Source organism: Notolepis coatsorum (genome assembly GCF_963971535.1).
Source record: "Notolepis coatsorum genome assembly, chromosome: 13".
Taxonomy (NCBI): domain Eukaryota; kingdom Metazoa; phylum Chordata; class Actinopteri; order Aulopiformes; family Paralepididae; genus Notolepis; species Notolepis coatsorum.
The window spans coordinates 66,927,914-66,939,441 of record NC_140177.1 but is presented as its reverse complement, the minus strand read 5'-3'; the positions used below and the strand labels follow the sequence as shown (position 1 = coordinate 66,939,441).

Sequence of the window (11,528 nt, the reverse complement as noted above, 5' to 3'; positions counted from 1 at the left end):
CCTTGTAGAATCAGTTGGGAAAACATCAAATCTAAGCCTTGTCTTTTTGATTTACCAAAACAACCATAGCAATAGCAAAAACACAGCAAAATGTTCGTTCATTATGGCTACCTAACCCCCTTCTCCACAACGCATTCTGTTTAGATAGTAACATTATGGTGAAATAGGGAAATCAAAAAGTCGCTAATATTCACAATACCGTCGAGCCACAGTCAGGTTAAAGGGGCACTTCGCCAAAAAATAATGCTGATTTATTTTGCATTATTATCTCAGTTTTGCACACATCTATTTAGTTTGACAGTTATTGAGAGTACGGAAAATAGTTTTTGGATGTGTGCGTGTGAGATTATGTGCAAAATAAATCAACATTGTTTTTTTGTGTGTGAAGTGCCCCTTTAAAATCACGGCACTGCAGAATCACTGTCACCATCTATCTGAAGTCGCTTTGCATCGTGGCGCTCATGTGACAACCTCTCCCCCGCCGCTCACTCATAAATCACTCCCACCGGCTGGAGAGAAAACAGGTTAGAAATCGGTAGTCATGGTCGGGTATATATATAAAACTGAAGTGGGGCTCGGTGGGGGGTACACAGAAGAAAACTTTTAAAACCTATCTCAAGCCCGCCCAAAATCCAAGAGCTCGAGAGACATTATGTAAAAATATACCTCTCAAACCCTGCCCTCTTTTCTTGATCCTCCAATCATAACTGTCGCTTCCCTGCAATTCGGTGGATCAAGAAAAGAAGGCAGGGTTTGAGATCTTTACATAATGACTTAACATAATGTCTTTTGATCTCTTGGGTTTTGATGAAATATGAAGTCTGTTCAATCATGCAGGGTGTTTCCCCTTCTTTTGAATGGGGGTAGTTGCTTGTTTTGAATGGGGGTAGTTGCTTGTTTTGAATGGGGGTAGTTGCTTCTTATGAATGGAGGTAGTTACTTATTTTGAATAGGGGTAGTTGCTTCTTTTGAATGGAGGTAGTTACTTTTGAATGAGGGTAGTTGCTTCTTTTGAATGGGAGTAGTTGCTTCTTTTGAATGGAGGTAGTTACTTCTTTTGAATGGGGGGTAGTTGCTTCTTTTGAATGGGGGGTAATTGCTTCTTTTGAATGGGGGGTAAATTGCTTCTTTTGAATAGGGGTAGTTGCGCAAGAAGGTTGAACTTGAGTAAACTTTAGCTGGACGCAAGCTCTCCCCACGCTGCAGTGGCCAATCCATCACAGCGGAAGACGAGGGATTTGGGGGTGGGTTACAAATGGCCAATCCACACCAATGCACCAACCTGCTGCATTGTCCGATTACATCTGAATGAGCCCTATTCCGAGAGGAATAGTTTTGCTATGTTTAAGAAGCAATGCGACATGCTAACGGACCCCTTCTGCTAGCATTGCTAACACAATTTACTACTTCCAAAATCTCCAAAATTAACTAAACACTGGTGCCGGAATCTTTTGGATTGATTAAATCATATCATATATTTTCTTTCATAAAATTTTCCTTAACACTTTGAGTGCCACGTCCGAGAATATTCGGGTTTAAAAAAGCGCCCCCTATCGTCTCCCAGATGGTAAATCACCCTTTTGGAATGGACTCAATGAAAGTGAATGGGAGAACGGATTTCTGACTCCACATTTTACTTCTCACTGATGCAGCCGTTGTCTACCAGAGTTCATTCTGGAGCCTCTGAGCCGCGCGGATCATGTGTTCTACTGTATACACGGTTGATCAATACATTTATAGATTTTTTCGAATGGCGATCGGAAATTGGAATAAACCATTTGGATACCATCTGACCTCAGCTATGTTATCAGTCTCGTTTTCACGGAGATATAAGCGTTTCCACTATATGTGATATAGCTGTTTTGACTGTAAAAGCCATGAGGAAATAACAGCAGCGATTATCAGCGCACGGCACGAGCGTGCGTGTGCACACATATACTATCGATCATCTAGCGTTTATTTGAAAACGATTCATAAATAGGCCGACAAATGACAACGTTCTGGAATATTCCAGTAAAAGGCGATTATCATAGAATGTGTTGTTTTTCCCCGGAAAACGGGTGATTTTCAAAATGCTATCAAACGGAAATGAAGCGATAAAAATACAATCTGCCTTGCCAATGTTGACTGGAAAATGAGTCTTTGATAAGCAACGGGCAGATTAGACACATAGCCATAATTTAAAACATAGATTAGGCGATATTAACGTTAACATTGGGAGTAGATGGTGGCATCAAGGGGGTAAAAAGGAAAACCCGGTGTGGCACTCAAAGTGTTAAAATAAAAATTAAATAATAATTATAATATATTTTTCCCCCTACCCACCCAGGATGTAATCAGAGATGGCGGTTATCAAGCATCTCAGAAAAGGAGGAGTACCCATCTGTAATGAGATAAGATGGTCAAAGCAACCTCGTTACTGATCCTAGATCAGTCATCTCTTTTTTGAGATTGTTCACAGATAGTCCTGGACAATGACTAAAAACTGAATTTGGGTCGGCAATGAAATAGGCCAATCCTTGCGTAGGCCTTAGTGTGACCGTCTGATGTGAGGAATATGAGAGCTGCCAATGTTGTTTTGAGCATGCATCCCTATGTAAAAAAAGAACAACAACTAAAAAACAACAAAGCGTTGGACCATGAAAATACAAACACAAGTACCTCACTGTCAGCCTCAGAGAACAATACTCCTTCTCACGAAACCCATAAAACATTCCAGGCGGTTAGAGATTCAAGTCCAAACATGAACGACAACAAAACCGAAACCACAAACAGTTTTAAAAGGAAAACTAAAACTGAGAGAACCAGGAAAATGTTTAGAGTGGAGGCGCTGCAAAGGAGGGATGTTTTCACTTTCAAAAGAAGAGTCTATTTCTCTCTTTTAAAACCATAGGCTCAGGGTCCAGTTTCCATTGGTCCGGTTGTTAAAAGGCGGTGGGTACCGTTAGGTAGGTGGGAGTCAAGGAAGGCGGATAGATTCCATTCAAAAACTATCTCAACCTCCCTTTCCCGTCTCCTCGTAAAAATGTCTGGTTGCTCCTTGCTAACCGGCTCCCATCCCAGTCCCTTTCCCCCTCCTCCCCTGTCCTGCCACCACCTCCTCTTGCTCCTCCACCTCCCACCGCCACCCTTTCCCCTGTCCTGGAGGAGTCCGGTCTGACAAAGACCCCGGCGGCGATCGGAGGCCCCACCTGACCCGGGGGAACGGGTTGGCCCAGCGCCCGCGGGAACTGCTTGGCGTCCAGCACGTCTTTGTACTGGATCTCCGGCCTGATCATCCTCAAGCAGGCCTGCTTGGTGGCGTTGTCCAGGCCGGGCTGCAGCTCGTAGCCCAGGATCTTCACCAGCCCGCTCTGGAATGGCCGGATGGTTTTGTCGCGGATGCGCTGGGCCTCCACGGGCTTCCCGCCATCCCTCAGGCAGACACGGGCCATGACTTCGCGGCGGGTCTTGAGCAGCGCCACCTCCTGGTCCATGCGGTCACGCCCGAAGCGGTCCACCTCCTCCCAGAACGTGCGGTTGAAGGCCTTGTAAAGGTGCCAGTCTAAGGCGTTCCACTCCCGCAGCTTCTCCCGCTGCTCATCCGTCAGCGAGAGATTCGGCGGCGCCCTGGCCTGCGGACGCATGCCACCGACGGCTCCGGCGGCGGCCGCCGCCGCCTTGCCGACCCAGCTCCCGCTCATCCCGCCGGAGGGGCCGCTCGGCTTCTGCTGGCGCGCGTTAAGGCTGAACGAGACGATGGCGTCCAGCGGCCAGCAGAGGGCGTGCCGGAGCAGGACCATGGACTGGTCGAAGTGCTCCGACACCAGGATCAGCTTGAAGGCCCGGCGGACCATGGCCTCGCCGCGCCGGGCCAGCCCTGCGGAGTAGTTGGCGTTGTGGTCCATGCCGAAGTCAAACCACAGGAGGTTGCGGGCGTAGTGGTTGTTCCGGAGGCGGGGGTCGTAGTATTTCCTCGGGTCGTCTGCGAAGTCGCCCAGGCCCTTGGCTTTCCGGAACGCCGGGGCCACTTCCTTGTAGTAGGCGAAGGACGACTCGGCCAGCGCCGCCGGGTCTCGCACGATGGAGAAGTAGAACGTGTCCGCGGGCATCACCTTCTCCACCTGAGGGACAGACAGGGAGGGACAATGTGTTGACCGTTTTCTATTTCACACGGTCGTAAATATCTTCCAAACACATTTGAATGTTTCTGCACTGTGGTTCTCAACATTAACGTTAATAATGCACGGTTGAATTGTGAGAGAGAAGGAAGAGAGGAGCGGCAGAAAGAGAAGAGGAAGAGAAAGAGGAAAGACAAAGGATGGAGGGGGGAGAAGAAGAGGACGAAAGTGGTCGATGGTTGGAAAAGAACATTAATGAAAGTACTTCTGACAATGAATTTTAGACGCTCTCTCGTTCATACTGAAAAGACAACTGCAACAACTCTCAATGTATGAACTTTGAGAGGTTGATGTTGTTTCACTGGTCTTAGAAGAAGTCATTCTACTGATGGGAGTTGCTTGTACCCTGGTTAAAATACCGGAACTAATGCTAATCACAATTCGATTATCACCATGGAGATATTAGCCCTGAATCTAGACCCGGTAGTCCCAGTTCCTGAGCCAGTAAATTGCATCTCAATGACATTATAAGGTAGCAGTCCCTATAAGACATGATATTTAAATTTTTACATCTACATTATCTCATGGAGCTGTAATTAACACAACACAAGGATTCAATGTCCCTAATTTAATCTTAATAACTGTCTAACTAAATGAATGTGTGCAAAACGGTTTAGAGTTTTTGGATGTGTGTGAGATTATGTGCAAAATAAATCTGCATTGTTTTTATAATTGCTAATATAATTTAAACCTAGCAGAAATGGCACAAATACTGTCTTTGTACGCAAGTATGACTTTAGAGATGAAGTCCGAACATGGACGACAACAAACCAAAAACCACAAACAGTCTTAAAAGGAAAACTAAACCAAGAGAACCAGGAGAATGTTTTAAGTGGAGGTGTGTTTTCAGTCTCTCTCTTTCTTTTAAAACCATAGGCTCAGGGTCCAGTCTGCTTGTTAAAAGGAGGTGGGTACCATTAGGCGAGAAGGTCAGATAAGAGTTATGGAAAGAGTTCCATGTGGGTGTGACTGGAATGAACGCTTGGCCCTATTTTATTCAGGCTGTTTCCTATTATTTGATGAAAATATATCTTTGTTTTCATGGATATTTGTACAAAATAATAATAATTTCAACTACATTTATTTAGGCTATTTCATCAAGTTAACAATCAAGTACAAAGATTCAACAAACGTTTTCAAACTTTATTATCTAAACATGGTATGTTAGAGTGTTGTGTTCACTCATACTTAAAGACAGTAGAGGTTGAGTACTTTATTATCTAAAGATGGTAAGTTAGAGGGTTGTGTTCACTCATAGTTAAAGACAGTAGAGGTTGAGTACTTTATTATCTAAAGATGGTAAGTTAGAGGGTTGTGTTCACTCATAGTTAAATACAGTAGAGGTTGAGTACTTTATTATCTAAAGATGGTAAGTTAGAGTGTTGTGTTCACTCATAGTTAAAGACAGTAGAGGTTGAGTACTTTATTATCTAAAGATGGTAAGTTAGAGGGTTGTGTTCACTCATAGTTAAAGACAGTATGAATGAATGAATGAAAACTTTATTAACAGATTGCAGAATGGGTACAGTACAGTACAGCTCAGAGGCTATGGTGTTTAAACTGAGGCATCACCTTGGCCGGATTTTGAGTCACCTTCTAGTTGCTAATCCTAATGAGTCACTCGCCTTAACACCTTCAATGTCACATCGGTGTTAAAATTAGACTTGGCAGTGCGGTACGACAGTAGGGCCGTGTCCAAAAATACAGCAGACTTGTATTATTTATTGGCATTGATACAAGGGCAATTATCTTACCACGCTTCAACATTTGAATACCTCGGAGAGCATTGTGTTCACTCATAGTTAAAGACAGTAGAAGTTGAGTACTTTATTATCTAAAGATAGTAAGTTAGAGTGTTGTGTTCACTCACTCATAGTTTTAATTCATGAATTCATTTTTATTTATTCATACATGGAATTGTTACAGTCCAACAGTACATATAGTTCACTTAATATGCTCCACTAAATTCCATGGCCGAAAGGAAAAGGAAGAAGAAAATTCTTATTGTACCTGCCCCTACACACATACAGTACACTCACTGATAGACCTTTATTGTACCTGCCCCTACACACATACAGTACACTGATAGACCTTATTGTACCTGCCCCTACACACATACAGTACACTCACTGATAGACCTTATTGTACCTGCCCCTACACACATACAGTACACTGATAGACCTTATTGTACCTGCCCCTACACACATACAGTACACTGATAGACCTTATTGTGCCTGCCCCTACACACATACAGTACACTGATAGACCTTATTGTACCTGCCCCTACACACATACAGTACACTGATAGACCTTATTGTACCTGCCCCTACACACATACAGTACACTGATAGACCTTATTGTACCTGCCCCTACACACATACAGTACACTGATAGACCTTATTGTACCTGCCCCTACACACATACAGTACACTGATAGACCTTATTGTACCTGCCTCTACACACATACAGTACACTGATAGACCTTATTGTACCTGCCCCTACATACATACAGTACACTGATAGACCTTATTGTACCTGCCCTACACACATACAGTACTGATAGACCTTATTGTACCTGCCCCTACACACATACAGTACACTGATAGACCTTATTGTACCTGCCCCTACACACATACAGTACACTGATAGACCTTATTGTACCTGCCCTACACTAATACAGTACACTGATGGACCTTATTGTACCTGCCCCTACACACATACAGTACACTGATAGACCTTATTGTACCTGCCCCTACACACATACAGTAAACCGATAGACCTTATTGTACCTGCCTCTACACACATACAGTACACTGATAGACCTTATTGTACCTGCCCCTACACACATACAGTACACTGATAGACCTTATTGTACCTGCCCCTACACACATACAGTACACTGATAGACCTTATTGTACCTGCCTCTACACACATGCAGTACACTGATAGACCTTATTGTACCTGCCCCTACACACATACAGTACACTGATAGACTAATTGCAATGTTTACCAAACCAAACAAAATGTACACACTTATTTTGCATAAATGGAAACATCAACACAATTAAATGAACATAAATAAATACATTTTGTGTATCTATCAGTTAAATTGCATATTTAGGTTCTATACTATACTATATAATTGTTTTATTTTATTATAATATAACTAAATATGGCCGAGCGGAGATTGCGTTCGTCACCAGCCCCGGAGCTGTGAGCTGGATTCGCCTGTTCGAATCCAGCTCACAGCTCCGGGGTTGTCACCAGCTTGGCTGGCCGTCTGCACTAATACAATTGGCTGTATTAGAGGGTGGGAGAAGCTGGCGGGGTGGGTCCGGGTCGTTGTAAACAGCGACTCCTACAGTTCGGTCGGGGCGCCTGCTAAGCACGGATTGGACTTGAGGGGGATAGTGTGGTCCTCCCACACGCTACGCCCTCTCAATGAGAATCCGCGCTGCCGGGTGAAAAGAAGCGGTGATTGGCTGGACGTGTGTCGGAGGAAGCACGTGGTAGCCTCCACTCTCCCAGATGATCTGACTGTGGGGGGTAAGTGCGCAGCGACCAGGAAGGGACTGGGAATTGGCATACGACTAACATTGGGATGGGAGAAAATCGGAGGAAAATGGAGGGGGAAAAAGACCAATAAAAAAAATAAAAAATAATATAACTAAATAGTTAAAGTTCAAAATAGACTTACGTACTATATGGTTCTACAGGGTTCATTTGTGGAACAGTATATGGAAACCTTTGCCAGGTCTAACGTTGGGTCTTAAGGGGTTGTTTTTCCAACAAGCGCCAATTTGTGTCCCAGACGTACGTATTAAACGTAACTGCTTTACTAGGTGGGATACAAAACAGTGTCCAGCTGATAACGGTTTACCGCAGAGCTGCCATTATGACATTGCCAGAGCCCCACCTAGTGTCACCAAAAAGAACTGCAGACAAATGTTATTCATTCTTAAATATTTGCCTATTATTTGCTCAAATGTATTATGTATGGATATAGCATCTTACTAAATTGCATATACATTGTATTAGTATTTTAGTTCATGTCATCTCTCTGCCTTGCTGTTTCAGATTGCGTTCTTCTCCTGATCGTTAGGTCTAAAATAGCATGAGCTCCTAGCCCCTCTCTATCGTGGTAGAATCCAAGTGCGCATGCTCAGGGTGTTGTATCATTCACAGTAGACCACATACATTTGATGGCAAGTGGGGCTCGGAGCCCCTAGCCCCAAGTATAACGTCATTTCGTATTTCAAAGTTGATTTGCTGGCGTCGGATTACAGACAGTCTGTAAATAAGCCTTTCATTGCTAACGGCAGCTACTGTAAACTACCTAGCTACTAGCTAGTGACGTTACGTGAAAATGAAAGTGGATTATTTACTCGAGCACAGGTTTGAAACGCTGAATTTGGAGGAGAACATTTAAATCAAACGTCTGGGTCTACACCAAGCCACTTCGCTTGCAAAGGTAACCGCCGGTAACCGTTAACATCCAACCATGATAACAACCTAGTAGTTTTACTGAGACCGTCAGTCTGCTGAAAATCATCATAACAACTCATATGATGACATCTGAGTCAGAGAGGAACTTTTCCACCACGCCGGAGACGCCGAAACTCGTCTTTCCCCGCCATGCTCATTCTGCCGAAGACGCCGTAACACGTCTTTGATATCAATATTTCAAAAATCTGTGATCGAAATCATATTTCTCCCCCGGGGACCTGAGATATACTGCTGAGCTCCACTCAACTCTCTAACGGTTCAAGAGCGCCATCTGGTGGCCGATCGGGGGATCGCCCAGGGGAGAAACAGGATGTAGAAGCTGGTGCTCATTTCAATTCGGTCCGATCACTCGCTATAGGTCCCGGGACTCGAGCTCGACACAATACATAGCGATCCGTTGCCAATAACTCGATAAACAACATGATTTGGACGTATATACTATTATACAACCTGGAAATGGATCGGGTATTTCTCCATCCCATAATAGAAAAAATTCTGTTCCACGCTCATCTGCCAACGGCGCGAGGAAGCTACGGTGAGTTTCAGCGTTATTTTCTAATGTCCTCTATACTAACTGCTCTAATGATCATATCACCCACACTAGATGAATGATATAACGTTGCCCACAGAATTATAAACGACCCCCCGCCCATCCGGTCAACATCAGATCATACGTAGTAACTTCTAGAACTACGTGCAGTTGACATTTTTTATCTGGCACCGATCGCTATCAAACTGTATTTGATCATCAATATAATGCATTTAGGGCTATAAATCAAGTTCTGGAGAAAGCTGCAGAAAACGATAAAAACATACTTATACTTTAGACCGTATTTTAGTATGAATATGTGAATGAAAAAGTATAACGTTGCTACACCCTGAACAATAGATATAGGACATTGAATGGGCCATAATAATGTCAATTTAGCAATACAATTTAAAAAGTTATAGCCCTGCAAAGAAGGGGAACTTCTCCATAGACAAATAGAGCTGGCTAGGGATGGTAAATTATGAATTTAACCATGGCGATCAAAGTGTTAAAGAGGATAAAAACGTTTACTCGCAATACCATGGGGGCCAGCTAATTCAGGAGCTACAGGACTTTGTTCCCAAAGTAATCGACAAGTGAGTGTGAGCCCACAGCTTTGGTGAGTGATATTTGATCATCCTGATGTTATGGTCCTGGTTTGGCAATGCTGTTGTGTTGAATCGCTTGATGATGGTAGTGTCATGTTTAAAGACAAGGTTGTTGTCATAATGTGGTTGTCATAGAATCCCTAAAAAGTTGTCTGTGTGTGCTTTGCTGTGGCCTTCAGTGGCGTTGAGCTCTATAATAGCAGTTAATTGAATCCATCACAAAGTGCAAAAGAAAATCACCAGAATGCAATAAATAAAGTCCCCTTTCACCCCACCCCCCCCCCCCCCACCCCCGCCTACCGCCAGAAAAAAATCTAAAATCATTTCCCCACCAACATTTTGCATATAAAACGCCACTGGACATTGCGTGAAACCAAAAGCACTCATTCTCACTTCCAGCACCTAAATATCATCTGATGAAATGATGACAACAAAACATTAGCACGCTTTGCTTTCCCACTACTCTTACGTTTCAGTGCTGCCACCAACCAGGAAACTGTCCATGCAAATCTCTAATCTTTGCTATGCAAACAAAACACAAAAGACAGTGGTTACTGTAAGGCCAGTTTACTTTATTCTTTATCACTTCCCTACTTGTTCTTCAAATCTTTTTTTAATCTAATGTCTAATCTATTTTTTTTTTTTATAAAAGACTGATTTCAACACTTGAATCAGCTATTTCATGTATTAACACAGCGTTGTCTATTAGTTTATAACTATCTACTGCCTACAACTGCCTCACACTGTAATCACAACTACCTACCATATAACACTACATGTACAATAATACTGCATACACCGTATATATATGACCCCTCTGCACAAAAAGGGCAGCAAATTAGACCCAGGCAACTACCGCCCTGTTTCTATTCTCACCTCCATCTCGAAAGTCATGGAGAAAATAGTCTACGAACAGGTCGAAAAGTACCTAGCGGAAAATCTGGCTTCAGAACATCCCACTCCACTGACACATGCCTTCTCTATTTGAACGACCACATCAAACAAGAGGTGGACGCGGGCAAATACTGCGGCATGGTCATGCTGGACCTACAAAAGGCCTTCGACACTGTCAATCACTCCATTCTAATTGACAAGCTAAAAGCAATTGGTTTTGATAGTCTATCAGTGAGCTGGATGCAAACCTACCTTGAGGGGAGGGAACAGATGGTGGAGGTAAACGGTACCCTATCCCCCCCCTCACAGTGAGCTGTGGTGTTCCACAAGGAAGCATACTAGGACCGCTACTGTTCCTAATTTATGCAAATGACATGTCGTCAGCTTGTGACTGCAACTTGTTCCTGTTTGCGGACGACTCAGCCCTGCTGGTCTCTGACAAGAACAAGTTACAGGTTGAAAAACCCTCAGCTCGGAACTAGGCAAAATCTGCATATGGCTCGCTGATAACAAACTATCATTACACATGGGCAAAACAGAGTCCATTCTCTTCGGTTCAAATAACAAACTCAGCAAGACCGACGGCTTCTCAGTTACAGTGGGTGACAATATTGTCACAAGGAAAGATGAAATTACATACCTGGGTTCCATCCTAGAGGCTAATCTCTCCTGTGACAAATTGGCATCCAATGTAATAAAAAAAGTCAACCAACGAACTCGATTCTTGTACCGGATCGCCTCTCTGGTAAACAAGAATACCCTGAAGACTCTGGCAGGAGCACTCATTCAAGGGTACTACGACTATGCTTGCACCTCATGGTACCAAAGCAC

At 43.6% G+C, this 11,528-nt stretch overlaps 1 protein-coding gene across 1 annotated transcript in view; it reads right to left on the bottom strand.

The window, feature by feature from the left end:
• Positions 1-2,990: 2,990 nt before the first annotated feature.
• gal3st4 (galactose-3-O-sulfotransferase 4) overlaps positions 2,991-11,528 on the bottom strand; it is a gene marked incomplete at its 3' end in the record, with an annotated part of 91,130 nt that continues 82,592 nt past the window's right edge. The window contains exon 4 of the mRNA XM_084327390.1: positions 2,991-4,103. Within this exon, the coding sequence (XP_084183516.1) occupies positions 2,991-4,103 (1,113 nt within the window). The remainder of the gene's footprint in view (positions 4,104-11,528) is intronic.